This window comes from Vanellus vanellus (assembly GCF_965231255.1).
Source record: "Vanellus vanellus genome assembly, chromosome: 9".
Lineage (NCBI taxonomy): Eukaryota > Metazoa > Chordata > Aves > Charadriiformes > Charadriidae > Vanellus > Vanellus vanellus.
The window spans coordinates 10,056,819-10,082,104 of NC_138914.1; the positions used below are offsets into that span (position 1 = coordinate 10,056,819).

At 45.2% G+C, this 25,286-nt stretch overlaps 1 protein-coding gene across 2 annotated transcripts in view; it reads left to right on the forward strand.

The window, feature by feature from the left end:
• GRM7 (glutamate metabotropic receptor 7) overlaps positions 1 to 25,286 on the forward strand; it is a gene marked incomplete at both ends in the record, with an annotated part of 314,318 nt that overhangs the window by 159,228 nt on the left and 129,804 nt on the right. For both annotated transcript variants that reach the window (XM_082487664.1, XM_082487663.1), the window contains 2 exons: positions 8,717 to 8,858; positions 9,751 to 9,905. In XM_082487664.1, coding sequence (XP_082343790.1) covers positions 8,717 to 8,858; positions 9,751 to 9,905 — 297 coding nt within the window. The remainder of the gene's footprint in view (positions 1 to 8,716; positions 8,859 to 9,750; positions 9,906 to 25,286) is intronic.

Here is a 25,286-nt window from a genome sequence, read left to right on the forward strand (position 1 = left end):
TACCACATCTGCCGGAGCTGGTGCTGGAGTGGATCATCGTGGGGCATCTCCTTTGGGCTGTGCGTCACTGCTTTAAAGAGGAGACGGATGAGTGCTAAAGTCCAACCCTTGCTGCTGGATGAGTGCTTGAGAGCTTATATGTGAAGTGTATTGATGGCCTCAGACCAGTTCCTGGCAAACTTTCTCGCCTTGATGGGACAGGGGAATATTAGGTGTTCAGTAATGTGGTCAGGATTTATTTTGCTACCTTCGTTTACTTTGAATTTACAGGTTTGGGAATGAGACTGGAAATTTTCCCACACTAGATTAACTTACTGAAATTCTTACTATTTCTGGCATGAGGCTGATGACAAGTCCTGTCAAGTGAACACTGGTGGGGGAGGGGTATTCTGTTTTTTGTTTAAAACGATTAATGTGAATTCCCACATATAAGAAAGAATCACCTTAAAACCCCTACCTGACACACGGGCTCCTGCTGGGTAACGTTCACTCTTCTTTAAAGCAAACATGTGAGTCATGTATTGACTTTCCAGTGATTGCTCTTTGAAGATTTTGTGGCTTTTGTGTCAGTTGTTTGAATAACTCTTTTACTGGTGAGGAGTTTGATGGCAAGCAAGCTGGCAGGCCCGGCTGTATTTCAAGAATATGAAATAATATTTATCATTCCCATGCCTTTGGGATGTAATTCTGCCTTATCAGGGAAATATCTTCTATTGTGGTATCAAAGTTTTCACACGGGGAGAATACCGACTTCTTTAAACTCAGTCTTCAGTGTTACTGCCACCGACTTCTTTTTCTCTTACAGAATATATGAGGTTTAGAAGTAAAATATAAATATATAAAGTATAATAAATATCCAGGAGGCAGCTTTCGGCAGCTGCTAATTTTAAAGTAATGCATTAATCAAATTAATTGAGAGTTCCTTTTAATAATCAGCAACAGCAAACAACTTTCTGAAGCGATGTTTTCAGTACTGCTAAAAGTGATTCCCCCAAAAAGAGGATCTCTGTAGATAAGTCATCTGAAAAAGTGTTAAATTGTCTCTTTTGCTACCTGATAATCCAATTAAGTGGTGATAAGAAAAATAGCTCTTGGAGAATTTCAGGGAAGCAGAATAATGTACTTAGTGTTGTACCAGAATCAAAATACCACATAATCACGGGTATCCATGGATACTGAAGCAACACTTTGATTACCAGATACATCCATTACCCTTAAATACCGGAGTTAGGTGTTTAATGCCCCGAACAATTTACTGCATGACTGCCTGAACTTGCACAGAGAATTCTCCTGGGGTTTTGCCTTTCAGAGGCGCAGCGCAGAGTCTGTCAGCAGGCGAAAGGAAGGCAGCTATGATATTTTTAAGACTCTCTGTCTTCTTCCAAGTTCCTGTGTGCTTTGCAACCGCTGCCGCCCAGATGGCTCGATGCGCCCGCCTGTCCTCGAGCTGCCTGTGAACTGGAGCGTTCTCTGATGTGGCCCAATCTCTATCCCACGTCTATGACATACGAGTGGGATTCCCGGGACAAAACTCCTATGGTAATCTTTTACGGTGCTTGCGCTCCTGGGGCTCGCTGCGCACCGAATAGATGGGCTCGATGCTGTGTCTCTGCAGCACCCGACCTTTCCTCACGGCGAGATGAGCACCGTGGTTATTTCGCGGCGTAGGATCCATCAGGAGGTTGAAGCTGTGATTTCTCCACTGGAGTTTTGACTTCTCCATTTGTTTTGCAGAGCAGGAATGGCAACGCTGGAAAAAGGCCTCCTCTGCACAGACTGTTGTGGGTCCTGAAGGCAGCCCAGGAGAGGGGCACGTGGGGCTCTTACTGGGGTGGTCCCAGTAGGGTCCCCTGCCACCAGCTTGGCTTTTTCCTTTCCATTGCGTGAAAGGATCAAGTCCTCTTTCCTAGGGTTGAGAGTGAGAAAACTAAATGCAAAAGGGAAGAAGTAAAACGGGCATTTAAAAGCGCTCCGATAGCGAGCCTCGGGAGTAGCACTGTTTAACCGTGACTTTGTAGGGGTGGCGCCGGCGCCTCCTCGGGGCGCGTACCCGAGCAGGCAGCACAACGTGGGGGTTTCGCTCTCTGCTTCCGCTCCCCGAGTGTGGCGGGGCCGGGCTTGGTGCCGCATGACTGTCCACGCAACACTGCGTCCTCCTGTCCGTCTGTACTGTGACAATGCCATACGGTTCAAGAGGTCGATGATAGGAAAAGTGTGAGCAGAAACTTCATTTTTTGATCCTTTGCAAAGACTACAGGTTTTGTTATTTTATTTTCTTCCTTTTTTCTGCTTTTATGTACTCGCAAAATGTCTTCTATATTATCAGAGTTCAAAACCAACTTCCTTGAATGTCTCAATACCAGTTTTTTCAGCAAAACATTTTTTTGAGGATACTTGTGAGGCAGAATCTTACATAAGGGTTCTGTTGGAAAGGGGAAAAAGACGAAAGCCGGCGTCCTACGTAGGCAGGGAACGAGTGGGTTTAGTCCATTGTTCCTGACAGTAATTGAACAAACTAAATCCTTCCTATAAGCCATTTTGCTGAAAGTAAAAGCAGGAAACCAAGAAACAGATGTCGTATCATCCCACTTGTTGCACAACGAGGCCTTTTCAGTCTACCCTGTTTTTTTCTGATCACCCTTACCGCCCTTTCCTTCACTGAGCTTCAGTACTGATTTTTTCTGCTCCTAATTGAATAGTAGTTTTCTGCAAAAAAGGACAAAAACATTCTGTTGATTGCTAATTTGAGGGCCAAATGTGATTTTGTGCTTCCTAAATCTATTTGTAAACTGAGACTAAATTCAGTCTGCAGCTTTGGTTGGAGAGAGTGCTGCATGAGGAGGGCTGCGCGTCGCCGTCTCGTCCCACTGCCCTCAGCGGTTTGGGGATGGCTGTGCTCAGGCGGGAGAGCTGGGGTCCCCCCTTGCACCAGAGAGCAATTTCCCATCCACGTATGGTGGCTTTGATCTGGGTTTTGACGCTGTTCTTTGACTGAAAATCAGCATCACCTTCTGCTGCAGTCAGGGATGGTGCAGCTCTGCAGACGGGCGCAGGGACTGTGCCGCGGGCACCGGTAGGCGATGGCGGGGTCAGGACACCGGGAACGCTTAGGTACAAGTTCAACACCTCCCGGGGAAAGGAGGAAACTCACATTTTACCCAGTGACTGTTTTAATCGTTGGGTGAGAGGGAGAAACCAGAATCTCCCGTGTAGCTCCTCATTTCTTCCCTCCTACAGCTCCCTGATAATGACAGTTTTCAATTTAGATTAAATGGAGATTGTTGTTTTAGGTTATTGTATGACTTTTTATTTTACCAAGTAAAACTGAAGATCTAGCAACAAAAAAAAAGTTTGAGGTCTACATTTTCTTTTTCAGTCTGGCAGTTAAACCAAAAACTCAGGCATTTGTACATCCTTAACCACCAGCGTCCTGAGCAGTACCTTAAGATAAATTTCCTCTGTCTCCAGCATCACTTAATTAAAACTTCTCCAGAAGCATGTGAGAGAGCAGGGGCCATTATAAGGATCAAAGTGTAACTGAAGAAAGTTCTCTTTGTGCAAAGATTAACTAGAAATGGCGTTTCTTGAGACAGAAACTCTTGTGACAATGAGTCTTGTCAGTGACTTAACGAAGTTCAGAGGGCTCTTCTATTAGAAATGCAATTTGGGGGAAAAATTGTTTTTCACCAGCCAGGGAGAAAGGACCCAACTTCTCTTTGCATTTTGTTTGTTTGTTTGCCAAAAAAAAAAATCTGGAGGCGCTGTTAATTTTGGTTGAAATGTTAACATTTCTGTGTTTGCTCCGAGTGCTGCCAGTGGCGGCAGCGTGGGGAATTTTAATGCCGGGAACCATACCAAACAGTCGGGTCAGTTTGCCAAAGCGGCACAAACCACTGGGAAAACCAGAAGCTGTGAAACCAAATAATTTTCAGGTTATTGTTTGAAGAAATGGTTTGCCTTGTTGTCTTATCCTTTTCATAGATTACTGTGCATTTTCATGGCTTACTTGTTGGATAAAGGGGCATCTGGAAAGGCTGAACCTACCAGGACTGCTCCCGGTGTTCCCATCCCGGATTTGATGTTGTTACAAAAACATTTGCTGGCAGCAGGGAAGGATGGAAGAGATGCCAATGTCAGACTTCTATACATAGCCCAAAAGAGAAAGGATGTTGTTTCAAGAGCAGGGTGGTATAGAACTGAGCGCCTCATCATCGTGACCACCTTTCGTACACTGTTTCCTGTGAAGTTCTAAAACTCCGTCATTGAAGGAGTTCCGTGTTTGCTTGTAGAATTGCTTGAATGATGTGTCATATATACTACAATTCACCTCTCTTTTAGTGGGACCAGTCCTCGGGCGCCGTGAGATGGGTCTCGGTCACAGGCTGCAGCGTGGGTTCAACGCCCCGACTGCTGCTGATTGCCATAGTGGTCTGTAGCTAGTTAGGGAGTTTGCCACTTCTCCAGTTGTTCAAGGGTAATGTATTACTGAAGAAATCCTTTGACAAAATCCTTAATTTGAAACTTTCACATTTTTACTGCTTAATTCCCTTGGAGGTTTTTACCTCGGGAGCACCGTGAATTAGCTTGACAGTTTAAATAACTGTGCACATGTGTTTCCTATTGTAATAAGAGTGCAGGATGAGAATATGAAAGTTAAACTTATTCTATATGTGTCATTTGGACAATATATACCCAATTCGTTGGGCATCTATTATTGCTAAGGATGAAAAATGACGTGTGCCTCCGCCTGCCATGAGGTCCTCCGCAGAGATCGAAGCACTTTTATTCAAGCTCATAAGCTTGGATGTAAACAGAAGCTAATGTGAGCGGTATGGTCTGGGATGGATCACCCCCGCTGCTACAGTAAGAGCTTGTGCTCTGGTGTCAAACGCTGCCCGGTGTGGACTTGAGCAAAACAAAGCAAATAAGAAAATAATACACGTTGACCCGTTTCGGTGACTGGGAGCACATATTAGTCGATTTGTAACAGTGTCACTCTCCTGGAAGAGACACGAGCAGTCTAAAATCAGAATATCCATCAACGTCTCTGAATTGTGTTATCCGGGTCTCGGTCCTCTTGCATCTCACTTCTCTGCCTCTCTGATTTGCCCTTGATCAGCCTCGTACGGCTCTGGCCCTTTCTGTGCCTATTGTTGCCTCTGAGAGTGCTTTCCCTCTCTGCTGCTCTCTCCTGCTGCTGTTATACTGAAAGTATTGGAGCTACCATACTGTAAATAAAATATCTGGGGTTTAATCATTGATATTTGCCATTTATCCATAATTCCTACTTTCCATTTATCCATAATTCCTTCTTACCCTTTATCTACAATTCCTTTGTGCCAGAGATAGCACAAAGGTTAACGGGGTGTCACATCGGCCGCTCCGACTGGGAAAGCACTTCCACCATCGCGGCTCTGAGAGCAGCTCTCCATCTGGCTCGGGCTGACCGCGGAGTGTCCGGCCGCTGCCCCCCTGCTGTAATTGGCACCTTAAAAAAGAAGCTCTCTTACCCCCCCCTTTGCACAGAGACCGAGAGCTGACCTCCCACAGGTAGCAGAAAACTCCGTATCACAAAAAGGACCTGAAATCTGCCCTCCCAAATTCCAAACTGTTTCCTTTCTCCACCCTGGCTCCTCTTTTCTTTGAAAAACCCGGGGAAATTACATACTTTGAAGCTGTACATTGCATTAGAGGCTTTTTTCCTCGCTATTGAGAGCCTGGCCGCAGCTGTCTCTCCGTCCAAAGATGCTCGGTTCAGCTGGAATCATTATTGGCTATAATAAGATTTTTGGCTTCTCCATCCAGGCAATAGAGATTGCATGACCCACACAATAGGTGTAATTATTGCCGGGGTGGGTTGCTGAGCTAGCAGCCTGCCCAACAGCTTCGGCCTTTTTTTCAAGCACTTAAATCACGTAGGTCACAATTACTTAATATTAAATACTGGCGTTTTTTTACTAATAGTTTTGCAACAACAATGCATCACCTGATCTAGGGTGGTGTTGTTTTGTTTTTTTTTTTTTTCTTTGTTCCCCTGGATACAGAGATCCTTTAATGTAGATAGACTCTTAACTACAGAAGTATTACTGTCCTGGGTGCCGGTCTGAGACCCCTTTGCTTCTGTTTCTCTCCGCACGCCCAGTGGGGCGGTCATTTCTCTGTGATGGAGCTGTGGTATGTGGGGAGCAGCACCTGTAAGTATTCTTCTGTCCCCGTTTAAAAGGCTTTTAAAGTTACTTACTGGTGAAGTAATTAGAAATCAGAAGGTTTTGGGCAATATCGCCCTGCGTTCCTGTCTGCTGGGGGCTGTTGCTTGGGGCGGTGTTTCCCATCCTCCCCTGAGAGAGCCCTCGTTTTCTGGATGAAGGCGATGGAGAGCTATGAGGGATTGCAAAGGATCTTCGCAGCGGCTTCAGATATGTCTAAATAATGTTTCCATCCAGCATGAGAAAGCTCTTTGGTCCTGACACTATAAAATACATCCTCTCCCGTTCTGCTGTGGGAATCTCTCGAAAGGGTACTGTGGAAGGAATGCATAAATTTTCAAGTGACAAATCTTGGAGCTTTGTAACACTTTGTGGGTTGGTTTGGGTTTTGGGTTTTTTGTTTTGGGTTGTTTTTTTTTTTTTGGTCTTTTCCCTCAGTGAATTCTCCAAAGTTCCCACATCCCTATTCGACATGAGAAATTGAAGTCTTGTGTCAGAGACTGGAAATAGCTTAGCATGGCGTGATGGGGTGCCAGGGAGGGCCCGGATACTTCCCAGGAGCAGCTAATAACTTGAAATTCTCCTCAGGCGCCATGCCGGGACGGGGAGATTTTTCATCAGGAGAGACAGGCGGAGGCGTCCCCGCGGGTTCTCCCAGCCGGTGGGCGCCCCGCGCTCGGGAGCCACTTTGGCGCTGCTGCCGGAGCTGTCTCAGGCTCAAAACGCGGAGCTGGCCGGGGGGAACGGTCACCCAGCGTGTGGTCCCCGCCAAGAGGGGCCTTTCAGGAAAGCTGGGTAACTCTGCTCCTGGATTTGAGGTGATTCTGTCTAATTTTGGCTGGAGAAAATAAAAAGAGCATTTGAAAAAGATGTTTAAACTTTTTTGAACTTACTAGCAATGAGACTTTCTTTCCTCATTTAAAAATGAAGTTTACTTTTAAAAATCAGTATTTTTTTCTTTTAAAGAAAAAAATCAAGTTGCAATAAGTTCAGGTTGTAACAATTGTAAACCAAAAGGAAACATTCTGTGGGAGTCAGAGAAAAACTCGGGGGTTATTATTCTGCTTTGTTCTTTCTCAGCCTTTCCTTTTCACCCTTTTATTTCTTCCCACCGAAACCAATCTTTTTTTTTCCCCAGAGTTTTTGGACCAGCTGGTACCAACAGACCTGGCCTGACTTCAGGCAACCTCTGTGTCTCAGCTTCTCTACATCTAAAATGAGGAAAAATGATCCCGACCTACTTTGTAAAGAGCTCAGAGATCTGCAGACGAGCTCTGCTTTGCAATTTTAAACCCGTGCCATTTGGTCTTTTACGAAGGCCGAGTGGTTTTCCTTGAGGTGTTGGTGTGCGTGCGTTGCCCTGGCTGAGGGGGCTCCGTTCTCCTTCGGCGGAGCGCGCTGGTGGGGGATAAGCCGCCTCCTCTACGTGCTTTCCCCGAGAACACCTCCTCTATTTCTTCCTTTAACCGTACTTTAAAATCTGTATTTTAAAGCATATCTGTGAATATCTGCTTGGTCCTGCTCTCTTTTAATTAACTCATCCCCGCTGCTGTTTCTTATTATGGATCTCTGATACTTTATTAATTAACACACTGTGCAGTATACTGAGGAAGTTGGTATCGAAGATGCCGTGAAAGATGAAAGAGAAACAAAATAATGAAGGCAAAAGTGTGTTTTCATCTGCCAACAATGACAAGTAGAATGTCGCTGGAGATGTGGCTTGTCGTGTTTTTTTCCCCCTAAAACAAGCTATATAAGTGTAATATGTGAACTGTGCTAAAACTATTCCTTTGGTGTGGATGTGTTTATCACTATTACTGCGTTGATGCCATTTTTGCAATGTTAGCGGGTATTTATGAGAGTCCAGTTCACAGACATGTACTTTGTCTTGAGGCCTCGATTGCTTGAGCCGCTCCATCCCATTTGGTGAGGGACAATTGAATGAGTAAGGATTTTCTTGAATAGTCTTTGCTTGCCAATATCTCAACTCCCTTGCTGTTCCTCTTCCAGAGAAGTTGTTTCAGTGGAAGTATTTTTCCTCAATATCCTTCAACTTGCAAAACTCAGCTCTTCACCGAGAGAGAGTTTGTCTAACACATTGTCAACATCATTTGCCTTTCAGCCTGATGACGTTGTATTTTTTTTAAAAATCACTTTAAGCTTGTTCAGGTGGTTGTTTGTTTGTGGTTGGTTTTTTTTAATCCCTCTACGGGCTGGTTTATTTGTTTATTTTGCTTTTCTATGATATTGTTCTTGCCCATCTGTTTAATCCGTGGCCCTACCCAGGCGTGCAGACTGTGTGTATCCCAGTGAGTGCTCTGTGCAAAAAAATAATTGTAGGAATCCCTTAGGAAGCTTGACATGAAGATTATGTGCTCCGTGAGGGCAGCGATCCGATTGGAGAGTCTCTCTTCCTCCCAGGCTCCCCTTCCAGCCACGTGTATTTCCCACTGCCTTTCCTGTGCTCTTCTCTGACAGAGTCCTTTTCTTCTTTCTTCTGTCTTAAACAGGTGGGCTCTGCATTGCTCAGTCCCTGAAAATCCCTCAGGATCGCAAGGACAAGACCATCGACTTCGACAAAATTATCAAGCAGCTCCTAGAAACTCCCAATGCCAGAGCCATCGTTATTTTTGCCAATGATGAGGACATAAAGTAAGGGTGACGGAGGGAATGAACTCGTTTGTGCCTGGTAGCTGTGTGGGAAAGAGAAGGCAAATAGGCGTACGAATAATGAAGTGGAAATGTCTGTTGGCAAAAGCAGCGTGGGGCTGGGGAGTTCACGTTGTGGGGGGCAGCAGCAGGCGTGGGGGTGCTGCTGGTGCTGCCGTGGCTCCCGTGGTGCCCCTGACCATCCGTCGCTGTGCTGGGGAGGGGGAATGTTCATCGAGGTGTGGAAGCTTCTCCTGGCGTAGAGTTACTCGTGCGTTGGGTGGCAGACCTGCCCTCACCTCTCAAAGAGGCATTAAGAAGGTGCCCCTCTCTCCAAGCTCGCGCTACTCTGTGTTATTCATTAATTCGGAGTCTATTTTATGGCAAGTGATGGTTACTAGTAGTAAAATGAGTTGGGTGCTCAAGGTTAAACGGCATAAGGTGCTCAAGGTTTAACCACATACCACTTGTTCATACAATAATATAAAGAATATTTTAAAAGTGTGACTCTCATTTCTCACTTGCCCGTGTTACATCTCTCTCCAGAATTTTAAATTAGCTTAAAATTTTGATGGCACTATCAGTCGCTGAGAGGCTCAGTTCTACAAAATGAGACACAATGAAGTTAGGATGACGTTTCAGTAAAGTCAGTGGCAAAACTTTAAGTTTTAGTGGAATCAGTATTTCAGTCTGAGAATATAGGGTGAATTAAAAGAAGGGTTTGATCTGTGCTGCACGAACCCCGATACGGTGTGCTGTGAAATTCCTGAGCTCTGTTGGTTACAGGAATATGCTGTCTCTGTTCATTCTGCAGTTGCAACACGCCAGTTTTTTTTCCAAGCAATTATATCTTTCAATGAAATTAATCTGTGAACAAAACCATTCTTTTCCGCAGGCAAATCCTCGCGGCCGCTAAGAGGGCAGATCAAGTTGGTCACTTCCTGTGGGTGGGCTCGGACACGTGGGGCTCCAAGGTGAGCCCCTTACTTCAGCAGGAGGACGTCGCCGAGGGAGCCATCACCATCCTGCCCAAGCGAGCCACCATAGAGGGTAAGAGCTCTCTCCTGCTGCCGGAAACGCCGCGGGTACAAAAGCCATCGTCCATACTTATTTCTAATACGTGTTTTGTGAATTAACGTGTACAGACGTGGTATGACACAGAGTACGAAGTACATTGAGTAAGTCTTCATCTCCTGAAGTTTTCCTAACTGTCTGCCTTCCTCCTCTGAAAACTACCCCTTTTTTCCACAGCTGAGAAGGTACCCGCAGTTATTTATTAACGGCACAATTTCAGAGCTTATGTTAAGCTGTGGCGATATGACAGGGCCTTTATCACTGAAAAGAAAGTAAACCCAAAGGATCTTAACATGTCATGTATATACATAGGAAAAGGAAGTCTTTTGCCATTTACGTGTCATCTCTGAAGCAGTGGGTAAGTTTTCTACTGAAGAAGTAAAAATTCATTTTAAAATCAGCAGTTTCCATTTAAACTTAGCTTAAGTTCTATTTCATTCAGATCAAGCACTATCTTTATTTACACGTATTGCTTATGTGCTTCACAAATATATGTACAGGTACATAGGCATGGGTAGATAAAAGTTATGGGAAACTTCTTTTACATAATCCCTTTGTTTCTCAGCATTTCTTTGTGTTCTGAAGTGTTTGTTGTCTGATCTTCTGATCTTTCCTCAATTTCTTATCCCTTTTGTCTGTATAGATGCTTAACTGTCCAAATGGGCAAACCAAACTCGCTGATTAGAGTCTGTGTTCTCTATAATATGAAAAGTTCTTTAGAAGGGAGACACTGAATAAAGGAGACAAACTCCTCAGCTGGCACGTGGCTTTGTGTTGGGAAGGGTCTCCAAAGAGTCCTTGAATGTCTTACCCACATTGAAATAGGTTCTGGTGTCTTCAGTCATTGGAACCCCAAATATTTGCATTCATTTTTACTGTGTCTACATTACCACCTCATTAGTTATTCTTCTCAGCTATATAATATGCTTCAACGTTTTGCATTTTTTAAACCCTGGAGGCATTTTCGCATGTTATTTCTCCATAAATACGTAAAGTTGATAGACAATGAAGTGTTTTGTTTCTGAAAACTGGGATGCTTTAATAATCTTTTCATACTGTCTGTATTCATCCCTGAGGGTTTCTGACACAGAAACAAGAAGTCTACCAACAGTACAGAGAAAAAAAAAAAACTTTCTAAGTTTGTTTTAAACCATTTTCCTTCTATATTACACGTGAAACACCTTGAACGTAATGGGAAACACGAGGTTTGCTTTTGGACAGGATAAGTGATGATAACAGAGTGGAAAGGTTCAGGTGTAGAAAGTCGCTTAAATAACAGTTACACATGTCAGCATATTTAGGGTATCTGCAAAAAAATAAGTCCACTGAGCCCGCAAATATCTTCTTACACAGTGAATATGTTAGACTATTGCCTAAAAGTTGGCTAGTTGCATTTTGCACTTGTAGTCACGTAGATGGCATGATTACTTGTTTGTGATGCTGCAGTTACATTTTGCCTCTGTGTATAATTGTGTTCATTCTCCGGGAGCGGGTGCCGTACAGCAGATACCTATTTTGAGGTGCGTGAGTTGCACGTTACTTTGCGGAAAGGGAAAGGCCCTCAGCCAGAGGTGGGTACTGCGCGTGGTACGAGGGCAGAGGCAAAGTGCCCCCGAACAGCAGCTGCACTGTCAGTGGCAAATGTCTCCCGGCTGCGCCGTGACCGCTCAGAAAGGTTCAGGCTGGTCCTTACCTTTTTCAGTCCCGTTCATCCATCCCTAATCGCCATCTGTATCTGCCATCTGCCGAGTCCTGTTAGGCGGGAGAGGAAAGGGATGGGTAAGAGCGCAGAGCAAATTCCCATTCTCCTGAAGCAGTTTTCCAGAACTCAACATTTGCCCTTTCAGACCAATGCCGTTTCTGTTTCATCCACTAAGAGAGACATCCAGTGAAATCTGTTACTTACAGAAGTAAGTAATCCTTAGGTATTAGCATTTCGTTGCTTAGCGAGGCCGTTATCCATATGGATTGTCTGCCTTTCCTGCATTCAGACTGCTGTATGTTGTGTTGTTTTTCTTTCTGTTGTTGTGGTAATTTCATTTGGCTATGAATCCAAGAGAACTGGCAACAGACATTTTAATGTTATTCTCTTATCATCCAGCAACGAACATCTGCTTCCTAAAATTCAGTAATGCATTTCTTTTGATGAAGACATAAAATAAATGAAATAAGAAGCCTTGGTTTTCCCTATAAATTGATGGAAACAAACTAAATTAGCAGAATGGAACTCAGTTTGCCCCGAAGGACCGCGTCTCGGGCAGTATCTCAGCCTCTCGGTCTCCTTTTTGTGCGGTGGTGAGCAGCAGCGCTGCCGCCCGCCCCTGCGGCCAGCGGGCTCCAGGGCAAGGCGACACCTTTGCTCCCACTGGACTTGGTGACAACTTCTTTATTAGTCATGAAGGTAAACGTACAATGTAAAAGTAAACCCCTTATTTACTCCTCAAGAGCATCTTTTTTTTTTTTTTCTTTTCTCACTGTGCTAAATAATATTTGTAATATGTTAGAAAAAGATTTCTAACAAAACTCTCTGGCAACAGAGAGCGCTGCAGCTCCCGTACCTTAACCTGAGTGTGTGATGCTGCTAGCCTCGGCTCACGCTTCAGGGAAGAACGTTAGGCTGCGAAGCCAGGACACGTTAAATTGCATTGCAGATGAATGTGCCTGCATGCCCAAGTGTACGTGGTACACTTTGGATTATCAGATTTTTATGTGTCTGTAAAGCTATTGGTCCTATAAGTCATAAACTGAAACGGTCATTCTGTAGAATAAGGCCTTTTTCAAATAACTCGTCTCCCCCAGCCGTGACTCTTCAATTCCAAATACAGATGTGAAACGCAGGTGTGTTGCTGTGTTTACCCCTACCTGCATATCTGCCGTTTGAAGTTCCTGGTTTTGGTAACAGTGGGAATGCCCCAGAGCCTCCGACTCCGGAGAGAGTCTAAAGCACTGGGTTTCTTGTAGAATCAGGCCCCAGGTACGCAGTCATTTGTCTTGATACTTGATGTCACTCTTGGGGCAAAATTTTCCGTGCCATCGTCCCACGGGGTGATTTAGGAAATCATTACATGAACTGAATTCACTCACCTCAAGTCAGTCTTAATATAGCCCGATTGTGTTTGATGTAATTATGCTGAAAGGATAAAGTTGCATCTTATTTGCATAATTGCAGTAGACAGTGAGCCAGAGGAAGTGCAACACTTAAATAAGAACCAGGAAAAGTTGTGTTGGGAACAAGCTCTGTAGCCACATTAACTCCAGCGAAGTTCAAAGGCTTTGTGACGTTTTCAGGGGAAAAAAAAAAAAAGCAGGATGTAATTATTTTGAGAAGAACCGTGGCAGCAGAATATTGTATTCTGGTTATTGTTACTTTGAACTCTCCCCAAACAAGGCTGTGGTGGTGTCTCCTCAGGCTGACGGGAGACTTCTGAAACATCAGCCCAGTCCTGAAACTCGGCGTGCGCTCGGAGGAACACGCGCGGCGTGTTGTGCCGCAGAACTGCGAGTACCTGTGCTTGTGTGTGTCGGAGTTTGCAGCCACGTGCCTTATTTTGAATAGCCTTTTACTTTATTTTTATCCAACATTTTAGTGGAAAGGTGTAACGTAACCACAGAAGGGAGTGTTGGAGCTGGAAGATGAGAAAAATTAAACAGTTTAAACAACCGACAAAAGATGTATTTTCTAATTAAAGTTTGAATGGGATATATTATTATTATTATTATTATTATTACTATTATATTCCTTTTATAATAATACAGAAATTATGAACATCTGTGGCTCTGCAAGCATTTACCATTCATTAAAACAACAATACAACAGAAAAAAAATCTGCAAAAAGTCTTTCTTCTCCAAATTGCATTCGGTGAGATTTTACCTACTGCTGCTTTGTTCCCCAGAAACCCTTATTCTTCTTCGTTCACCTGAATAGAAGGATAAACATTGCACCTGGGGGAGATTCCTGTATCGGTTTGGTGTTGAAGAACAGAGAGTGCTCTGCTCAGCACGGGAAGGGTGAAATGCCGCAAAGAGGAGCAAGCGTGAGCTGCAGGAGGATTTCGGGCAAGAAAAGCAGGCTATTACGGAGTCACGATGCAATCAGGATCATGGTAAAAATGGGAGATGTTGAGGCAAGTGTAACAAGTTCCCAAAATTTCAAGTGCCAGAGGGAAGATGGAAGCACAGTGGAACATGACAAAGAAAGGTTGCGACTGCGAAGACCGAGTTGTTTCGTTCTTGCAGTTGGGCTGAGCTGCTCGCCTTCAGACCAGCAGATGACTGCGCGCGGCCGTGTCTTCCTTAGGCAGCCAGGGGCTAAGGGAAAGTTGTTCGCATGTCGCATTTTTCATTTGAAGTCCCGGGAGCTTCGTAGACCACCCAAACCAGCAAGAAACAAAATGTGGAAACCACTCCCTGGATTCTCGTGGGTTGGACCATCGTTCCGGCTGCGGACTTCCCCAGAGGGTGGCTGGGATGAGCTGCGACCCTTTTTCTCTGTAGATGGAAGTGAACTTCTTCCATGCTAATCTTTTTAATCACAAACTGACCTTTAAATATTCCACTGCCACTTTCCTTCTTCATGTTTCGGTAGATTTAATAAACTTCAGAGCATTTCCTCCTCTTTTTATCGCTACTGTACCCAAATCTAATTATACATTTTAACTGCCTGGGGCAGCTCTCTTTAGTACACCATATAGATGTATATAAGAGTTACCTGGATGACCTGGGTTAAAGGTGATCATACTACTGGTCCAGCCATCAATTAAAGGTCTCCCTAGCAGGCAGATTCAAAGTCAAGACTTCCTAAATTCTTTCCCCGGAGGAAAAGCCGATCTTTCTGCCAGTGATAAGAAGTTTCCTGTGGTATGAGAGGTGGAAAAGCCTGGTCTTTTTGGAGCAGGTTTGTGCAGTACTTGCTGAATTCAATATGGAAAGCTGTTAGACAGTCCGCGTCCAGAAGATACGCAAGTCTGGGGAATGGAGTCTTGGGTTTAAGAATAAGAGTCTTTCCCCTTTTTGGGTTTTTTTTTTTTTTCTTTCCCATTTTTTTCTCCTAGTCCAAGCAATATCTACACTTCAGATTTTAAATTTGATAATATCATTCAGTACTATGTATTCAGATTAAAAATGGCTCGTTAGACTCCTGCAGGAGCGTGCCAGTAGAGAGCATGCATGATAGGTAGAACAACAACATCCAGGACACTGGTTGGACCTTCGAAAGGTGGCTACAACTCGCTGCATGGCAGGCCAGCAGTATATTTTTGTCAAATGCAGCGTCACAGCTGAAATGAGGAAATAAGCAGCTTTATTCCTGCAAAAATACTCCTATCGTGCAACCCAAGACTTCTCCTTCGGCCAGTGGTGCCGTGCAGCCCCCGGCTGCCGCAGTCGAGGTGGTGTCCCTGTGGGCTTCCCTTCCGCCTCCAGCCTCTGCTCGCGGCTTAGTGCAGCAAGAACCAACACCTGGTAAGCCCTTGTTAATGCCTGTTAGTATCTTGTTAACCCCCTTGTTAACACATACGAAGTATTGAGAACTAGCATTTTCAAGAGACAGTAGCAATTTTGGGTGCTCCTTTGTTATCTACCCACTCTGATCCCTTCAGGTTCTCAGGATCAGTAGAAAATAGCGAACATCTTATTTTTAGGAAATATGGATCATAAAGTCCTAGAGGTAGAACTAGAACAGAGATAAGTAATTTCTGAAAATCACAGCCATATTTTTAAGGAGTCCAGATGCCTCCAGTAGCTCTTACAAAGTTTCAAAAATAAATATATATAATGTTCATGAATTGAAAATGCTTCTCTGTTCAGGGATCTCAGAAATAGTTTTCCTCATAACCTCGACTGTAAAGAAGATGAACAACTATCTATTTTCTGTTGTTCCTATGCCTCTTTTCTGTGTGAATATTTTCAAATTGGGCTCTTAAGCTGTGGTTGATGTTGTTCGCATCCATGCTACTGTCGGAGCACTTTCAGATATCTGGTTCTTCCTCTCACTTTTTTTCTTTTAAAATTATCTTCCTCATCTTTCTTGCTTATATGTGATCTGTTTTCATGGACACCAGCTCACTGGGAAATGAAACCAAGGAGAGGAGCAGCTGTAAGAGAAATACAGAGGCTGATAAATACATGTATATGATGCTAATTATTTTGAAAGCCTGGCAAAATGCTTTGCCAATGATGAAAACAAAATATTCTTTACGGTCTGAGTCCAGAATTTGATGCAACTAAACAGTGGGATTCAACTAGTTTTAAGATTAATGATCCAATTCCAGCAAGCTGTGGATGTGGCCGAGGTCTGCAGTCTCGTGCAGCTCTCAGCTATGAGGTTAAAGGATGGCTCAAATTCAGCACAAGGGAGTGCTGAATAAAAAAATGGAAGCGTTGCAAGTGCTTAAAAACAGTGTAACTGTCCTTGAATTTTTCAGTTGTTTGTCTTCCAAAGAGACGGTGAATCATGTCTTTAATGTTTTGGTTTTATTTCCAACAAGAGCTGATTTGCTTCTTTTTTTGTTTGGGCGGTATCAAACCCAGAAAAAAAACAATGGAAGAGTAATGATTTAAGAAAAAATTAGAATTCTATCTCACTATTTAGTGTGTCTCCACTATTTTACCTTCCCATCCGCAGTCTGTCAAAACAAAGGAGCTCAGGGCTCATTTTCTTCTTTGTTAGAAACAGTATTGAATTTTATCCAACATTAATAAAAAAGGGTACGCTGTCCTGCACCTGGCTATGGCCTTTCCCGCAGGATGTTTCTCTGGGAAAGATGTGCTTTGTGCAGCACTTACCCACCTCCTCCCCAAACAGAACAGAAGCCTGTCTTATATCTCACAATAATATTTATAAAATAGTCTGCTTTGGATATTTTTTTTTTGTTTGTTTACAGCTTGGTTCGGAGTCTTTTACAGCACTCTGTTCTTCTCAAGCCTTTTCTCTGCATCCCTGGGGCGCGAGCGTGTGCTTTTATGAGAGTCAGTGAGATGGGAAGATCTGGCTGGGGGGGGGTTGGTTCATCCCGGGCTGCGGGGCTGCCGTGCTGGTCCCACTGCGAGCAGCGTGGTGGGATCGCTTCAGCTTCGCTCTAGCAGAGCCCGTGGGTGCCAAGAGCCAGAGGGGACACCCGCCGTAAGGGAAGAGCCATAAGAGGAGTAGTGTGGACCATCACTCCCGGAATTGACTCATTCTTCCCATTACCTCCCCTGAATTTCCCTCTCCTCTCCTCGCCCCCGCCCATCCGATGTGTTTTGCTTTCTGCATGGCTGGAAAGGCTCTGGCGTCGGTGGGTTTGTTCCCACTTGGCACCCGCGGGTTGGCTGTTTGGGAGCAGTGGGACCAGCTCCGCCGTCCCCCCTTCGCTGCGCTGCCAGCAGCGGGCTCCGGCGCCTGGAGGGGCGCCCTGAATTTTCTCCCCCCCGACTAAATTGTCTTTACCAGCTTTGGAATTAAGATGCTAAGGGTCTTGTGTGCTCGTATTATTAAGTAAGTACATACAGAAATGTGTCATCTGTTAAGACAGGTTTGTGATTTCCAGTACATTTTATCAAAAAGGTGCTTTCAAATGGCACTTCATATTCACAGAACCATAGAATCACAGAATCATCGAGGTTGGAAGGGACCTTTAAGATCACTGAGTCCAACCATGAACCTAACACTGCCCAAACCACCACTAACCCATGTCCCTCACCACCACGCTACCCGTCTGCTAAATACTTTTGGGGATGGTGATTCCACCACGTCCCTGGGCAGCCTGCCCCAATGCTTTACAACCTTTTTGGTGAAGAAATTTTCCCTCATACCCAATCTAAACCTGCTCTGGGGCAACTTGAGGCCGTTTCCTCTTGTCCCATTGCCTGTTCCTTGGCGAGAGACCGACCCCCCCTCACTACACCCTCCTTTCAGGGAGCTGTAGGGAGCGAGAAGGTCTCCCCTCAGCCTCCTTTTCTCCAGAGCTCGGGGGTCACGTAGCTTTGTAGAAAACCTGTTGGCTGGCCAAGCACAGGTGACGGAAGAATTTACCATTTTGTTCTTCTGTATCAATCACGCAGTGTTTAAAGTCGTTCTACCCACAAACTTGTTGGGAATGTATGTTTCCCAATGCTGATGAAGCCATTAATTGAATTTAAGTTAATACCGCGGTTACCTGGGAATCCAAGATACGCTTGCAGCCCTGAAAAGTTTATTGTGTATCGACTCCCGCCTGTTGAAAAGTCACTCTGGGAGTTAAGATTAGCTTTGATTCCTCCTGGCTGAGTGCTGACTCTCATTGCCTCTTGCCTGCGTAGGGGTGGACACATGCCAGAGGCGTGCAGCCCGCAAGGACGGACAGACAGACGGGCGGAGGTGCGCGGCGCTGGGCTGGGCGTTAGCCGGGGCGCCGGCGGAGCCCGCAGTGCATCCTGCTGCTCTCACACGCTCTTCCCTGGGCAGCCAGCGGGAAGCTTCCTGATGAAAAGCATGGTGCAGTCAAACGGTGGCTTAAATCCCGCTGCCCCGTCGCCCGAGGTCGATGGATGTGGTGACGCGGGCGGTTCGGGCAAACAGGGTCTGTTCCCTCATGTGGGCAGAAATTGTACGTTCCCTGCGGTGCGGTACGTGGCTGCAAAGGGTGGAAGCGAAGGCTTTGGGGAGAGGTTTAGTAAGTTCAAAGAGACAGTAGCTTAAGGGTAACGTTATTTTTTAATACGCAGATGTAAAGAAGTTAAGAAACACAATTTTTATAAAGTTTCAAATTAATGGTTTTTTGTAGTTTTCTTTTAAATGAAGGCATTGAAGCTTTTGGGTTGGTTTTTTTTTTTTTTCTTTTGTTTAAGATTGCCTGTAAGTGTTAGTCAGTGAGAAACAGTCTGAGCAGTAGTCTCTGTGCTGCGGCAGACTCAAAGGCAATGCCCCATAGCGCCCCGAACCCGAGCTCCTGTGGGGGATGCCTTCAAAAAACCCACATACTGTTGCAACTCAAAAATGTAAATGTCTGCATCGTTTCAGCGTAGTATTTTGCTAAAGTGAGTTACACATCTGGCTGTTTTGTGCTGTTCAGTTATTGGAGTTCTTTTAGGGTTTCTTAGACAGTTTGAAGGCGCGATCTTTTTCGAGTATTAAAGAGAGTTATCTGCCGCTGCTCAGCACAAGACACAGCTCATAACCACAACAGCATTAGCGAGAAATTTTATCTCAGCTGGGGTTTGAACCAGCACCTTTTCAAATGGTGTTGCTGCTTCATAGCAGAGAGATTAGGTAGAAAGCTCTAATTGGGCCATAAAGAACGTTGTAAAATAAAGATTTAGGGAGCTTTCTCTTTGGCCCCTTGAAATGAAATAAACTGCTCGTCCAACCTGCAACAGACCCGGCTTGTCAAAATCCGGGTATTTCTCCGATTGGAGCCAGCTGTTATTCATTCCCTGGGTATTTGTGTCTCTCTCTTTCTGTATTTTGAGTATTGCTCCCAGGGCTTATGTTGGCATTTTCTCTTTGATGTTCATATTTAACTGTTATTTCAGGACACTGGAGATTGTGTGGGTGGTTGTTTGGAGAGAGAGAGATGTGTACACACACACAACCTAGAATAGTTGATGCTGTAAGAAGAGATAATTCACAGAATGATATTTAGCTATTGATCACTATTCAGATATGTCATCAGTGGTCTTTGTTTTGGAATACCGTGAATTGCATCTTCTAAAGAACAGTTTTCCTCTCAATGATCTCGCGCTGGAGTTGCCTGAGCTATCTGTTGGACACGTTTGGGCAGAGCGTTTCCATCCAGAAAGGAAGACTTTTATTTTTAGAACGCCTGCTATCTTTGTGTGCCAGCTCCCGATCTGCGTGCGATCCGGTAGGAACCTCCAACCTCCCTCTGTGGCTCTGCTCTGCGCAGGCGGCGGTGATGGAGCTCCGTCACTGCAGAGGCTTCACGGGGGAGCGCTTCTTCCTCCGCACAGCAGACAGCCATATGCCGCTTTCCAGCATTTTTGCACGGCAGCGGAGCCAAGGGCAGCTTGGTTTCCTTCCATCCGTGCGAGGGGTGCTGAGCTGCACGTGGATGGCACACAGCGAGCGCGCGAGGAAGGCAAACGCCGGTTTTCCTGTCCAACCCCCTCAGCTTAGGAAATCCCGGTGTTTTCTAGGGCTGCTGGCCCTTGCTTCTGTGCAGAGTTTCAAGCCTCATTTGTTGAGAGGAATTCATTTTCTGTTTGTTAGTAAAACTGGCAGGATTTCCAGGGTCTGGGGAGCGATGAAGCTCAGGGGACCTCAGCGGACCCCGCAGGAGTGAGCCCCTTCTGGGCAGCTGAAGCAGAGCTGGAGAATTATTTAAAAAAAAAAAATTTTTTTTAGTTTCTCGTGATGTTTAGGCACAGAAACAGAAGTCAAGAAAGGATTTTACCACCTTGTCCCACTGCCTCAGAGCAGCGCCGGCAGCACCACGGCCGAGCGCAGCGCCGGCGCTGCGTTGGCCTCCATGACTCTGAGCTGAGGGGACGTTACGGTGCCGCGGCGGCAGCGCCAGCAGTTTCATTGCTGAAAGGAAGGAGCGGGAGAAAGGGGATTAGGGTGGTGAGGTGTTCCCACAGCCCATCGGAAGCGCCGTACCCCACGTCAGCCAGCGTGGCAGCGTCCGCATCTGGGGCTGCTTCCGTGGGGATGGGGAGGGAGAGGGAAGAGGGAAGAGCTCCCCTCTCCTCTTTGCCTGAGACTTGCATCACTCCTCATGTTTGTTACGCTGTAATTTAAGAGGTTAACGCACTTTTCTACTTCACGGGAAGTATATTGGCAGAGTATTTGTTTTGCCATTTATATGTCATGTATTTTTCATGTAAAAAAGAAATTGCAGGAGCTTTCTGGAATAAACTGTTCCTGCTTTAGGTAAAAATAGCCATGAATGGTCTCAAATATCTAGTTTTAGAAACGCCATTCTGCAGGAGGGCTGAGAACCACAGATTGTTCCTAATGGAACAGATAATTTTTCATCTCTGATATAGTGCTTTGGCAAAGCAGAAAGAGTTTAATATAGTGCGTAGCATTTCCAGTCCAGTGCCTGGTGGACGGCCCATAGATGTTGCAAAATAGGCAATCAGGAACAACAGTTATTTGAGCAGAAGGACCGATGGTCTCTCTTGATGTTTGCTCACGTTTGTGACAAATTTGGGCTCAAGAAAGAGCTCTGAGTAAGGACATGGGGATTCGGTCTGTGGATGCTAGGTGACCGTTTATTTTCCTTGACAATTATTACAGTGTTTTAATTTGGGAAGCTTCAGACGCTGAAATGGGGGGCAGTGAAACACGGAATACAAATACAATCTGCTTGTGCCATGAGGTGACGGAAGAAGTAAAAGGTCCAGTCGTCAGTCTTTTCTACAGAGGTTATTTTTTGCAAAAAGAAATTAAAGTAACATTAATATATTATAAATTAAAATGGAAGAAACAAGATCCCCCTGCCATCTGCTAAGTAAATACCAGTGTAGCCCACTGGAAGAGCATCTGCACAGGGAGAGGCAGCATCCAGCATGGGAAGCACCTCCTGCTCCTCCTGGAGCATCACGCTGTCGCCGGCCGCCCTCTGCGCCCTCGTTGGGCTCCGTGGGGGTCCTGACACCGGGCACATTCCCGTGGGACAGCACAGAGGAGCCGAGCGGCACCGGAGCTGCGCTGCCGGCGGGACCGCAGGCGGCCAGGAGGTTTGCGTTGAAATTTGTTGGGTGTCATTTCGCGAAGGAGCCTGTGCTGGTCGTGCCCTTCCCCGCGCAGCCGCCCGGAGGCTGGGAGGGCGCCTATGGGTGTCCGGCATGCACCGCTGCCGCTCCTCTGACAAACCGCACCTGCTTCCTCAGAAGTGTCTATTAAACATTCATGTGTCATTCATTCGTGTATATTAAATCCTCTACCGAGATAACTTTGAGTCCAGTATATTTACAGTAAGATGTTATTCCCACTCGGCTTTGTTCCAATTCATACATCTCTACATTCTTTATCTTATCAGCTTTTCCATTACTCTTTAAAAACGCTAATAAGTATTAACTTGCTTAATATTTCTCTTCCTCTTTGGGGTCAGTTTTTATCTGTCTTTGAAAGAAATCGAAAGGAAAAGTTCCTAAATTCTCACAAAAAAAATATTCTTATAGTATTTCTGACTCTGTCACTACAACCTAAAAAGCTTTTCTCTCTCTAGGCCAGTTAAATTAACCTCTGAAATCCTTTATGACTTACTTAGTCTTTCTCCTTATTCGCAAGCCAGGAAAGAAATACTATTTCACAATCCCTCAGGCAAATGAAAAATAAAAAAAAAAAATGAGGCTTTTATTAGAGTAAAGTGCAAGTATGGCATCCCTGTTTGCAAGTAGCAAATTAATATGCCTACGTTATACATTAAAAACGTATTCACTGTGAGTATTATCTGTTTTCCTGCACGAGCAGATATTGATTACTGCCCTAGTTCTCGCCGTGGGGGTCTGGAGCATCCCGGGGAGGATCCCTGTGGGCTCCAGCTTCGCTGCCGCTGGGGCTCCGCGTACACCCACACCCGTGGACTGTGTGTTCCTGAAAGGGGCTGAGCTCCACTGGGGAACACAGGTTCAGACACAAAAAGAAATGTGCTAATTTTAGGAAGCGAACAGATTTTTTTTTGTTTGTTTGATTGTTTTTTTCTTTTTCCTTCTAGTTTGTGTTGTTAATGCTTGAATGATTATAGGCTTTTGAAAGTAATAGTTTAGGAAATAATACACATAATAATACAGATAATTTCCTTAAAGATGATACAATGAATGCTAAAGTGCCCTCTCCACTCATGCTGGGTTTGTAGATCTCCTTTGGGAATGTGTTTTCATTTTCTTGACTGACTGTGTGACAACACTCTAATGACCAAAGGAAATAGAAAATAATGTAGGAAAGAATCCTCAATGTAATCACATATGCTGGTTCTCTAGTAAAGTGAGGCAGGAGTCAACAGATCAATGATCTTGAGCTCCTGGTAAGGGTAGATGAACACAAACCTTTTGTCTCATAGTTAAAATATAATTGTATGATGGTGAAGAACTATGTGTTAGCCAGTCAAAATATATCTCTGTGCAGTTTAAGGTAATATATCTTGAAAGTTTAGTCTTTGTTTCAGTTATGTGACATGCTCCATCTGGAAATTAACTCGCTTATCCATGTTAACACAGCTGTGATGCAACCACCATACCCTGTTCTCCTCTGAGCCTGCCGCTCCGCTTCCGAGTCGGGCCGAAAGGTGCCGAAGGATGCGGGCGTGGGAAACGCCGGCTTCCTACGAGATAACGCCAGATGGAGAGCTGCCGGTTAAGTTATCACACTGCCTCTGACCACTCCTAAACCACGATTAAATGTAGCGGGAAGAAAGAAAAAGATCTAGAAAGAGAAAACATGGGCTGTGTGTCTGAGACTGCAGTGATGACTGATTCCCTTCAGGGAGCTTCCAGCTGATTCCTATTAGCCCTCTGTTTCCTCAGCTCCCGACCACTCTTCTCTCTGGTGGGGCCTCCAGGAAGGTGCACCTCTGTCGCTCCTTTGGTGGTGCTGAGGAATGGCCTCCTGCTCTACTGGAAGGTGGACAGGGTGTTCTGGAGCATCTTTCCACCGGTGTAGTGTTGCGCTGCTGCCCTCGGGGAGGAGGGCTTGCCAGGGATGCCAGGCACTGGGCAAATTAATTGACATTTTTTTCTGCTAGAAAACTTCCATTTTCCATTGGTTGATGGAGGTTTGGGGTAACTGGGGCAACTAAGATGATTAAGGGCTTGGAGCATCTGCCTTATGAGGAAAGGCTGAGAGAGCTGGGACTCTTTAGCCTGGAGAAGGCTGAGGGGAGACCTTATTATGGCGTACAAGTATCTAAAGGGTGAGTTGAAGGAGGATGGAGCCAGGCTCTTTTCAGTGGTTCCCAGTGACAGGACGAGGGGTAATGGGCACAAGTTAGAACACAGGAAGTTCCGTTCAAATACACGGAAACAGTTCTTTACGGTGAGGGTGACAGAGCACTGGCACAGGCTGCCCAGGGAGGTTGTGGAGTCCCCTTCCCTGGAGATTTTCAAGACCCGCCTGGATGCAGTCCTGAGTGATGTGCTCTGGGCAATCCTGCTTTGGCAGGGGAGTTGGACTAGATGATCTCTAGAGGTCCCTCCCAACTCTGAAAATTCTGTGATTCTGTAAGCGGGGGCTGGTGGCACAGCCCAAGCCCAGGTGCTGTGTGTCTGCTCCTGGCTGAGCCCCCCCCATGCTGCTCTTCTCCTGCAGCAGCAACTGCTTTTTGAAGAGTCCAAAGCCATTATTCTCTGTTTACAATTCACACATACGCACAGAGGAGTGCTCCAAGAGCTCCCATGAACGCCTGGCGTCACGCCGCAGTCAACCACAGCTTTTTACACCTGTACTCTTTCCTCCCTCTTAACTAAGTTAGGACACAATTAATGTGATTAATCACACAAGCTATTTAATAAAGAAGGGCCAGGGAAACTAAAGTTTTCTATTAATCCAATATATAAAAATGCAGGGGGGAAAAAGAGAAACCACATCCCCCCCCATACTACTCTCAGCTCTGCTGGTGGTTCAGCAGTAGCTCGTTGGGCATGGTGCTGATGGGCCTCACCTTCCAAAAAGGAATTGTGTTAGAGTTGGTAAGAATGAAGTATGAAGCAAGTGAGCGGTCTCAAATTGATTATTACTGCTGAAAAGAAAATGGTGTAATTGCTTGTGAGTAATGATTAAGCCTAATTAGAGTCAGTGTTTTGCTATTCCACTGATAAGAGCCACCTGTAGAGCCAAGGCTTCAGCGTATTCTCCATGAATAGGTGTGGTACCAGCATCTTCACTTCTCTGCACCGAGTAGAGTAGATGAGGTTCTTGGGTTTCTTCCAGTACGGTATGTACGTGAGCACCTGCCATGCAGTAAGCTCCCACAGATGTTTCTGAAGTGAAATTAAAATGTTATTTCTCTCTCTAATTTCTTTCCTGGGGTACTTGTAGTGGTTGACCTATTCAAAGTAGCCTTCAGTTACCCTTGTAACGAGGAAATACTTGGAATCTTTCTTTGTAAGTGTATTCTGTCTTTCTCAGTTTCATTACCACTTCACATAGCATAAAATGCCAAAGAAAAATATTTGGGGATCTAATGGAAGGAGTTGCTAATGACATCTGGAAGTTATTGCCATCCCTTCTGTTCTTCAGCGGCGGTGCGCTGAGGCTGCTGCGCAGGCTTTGTGCATAAAGATACTTTCCTGGAAAGAGCCTGTTTGTTCTCTGGCTTCATCCCTGCTGTTTGTGGTTCTGTGATGGTTACAGCCTGCTGCTGTGTAAAGGAGTCGAGGACAGCGGGAAAAAGATCGGGGTATTGTGAAAAGAAAGATGTTGAAGATCTGGTTTT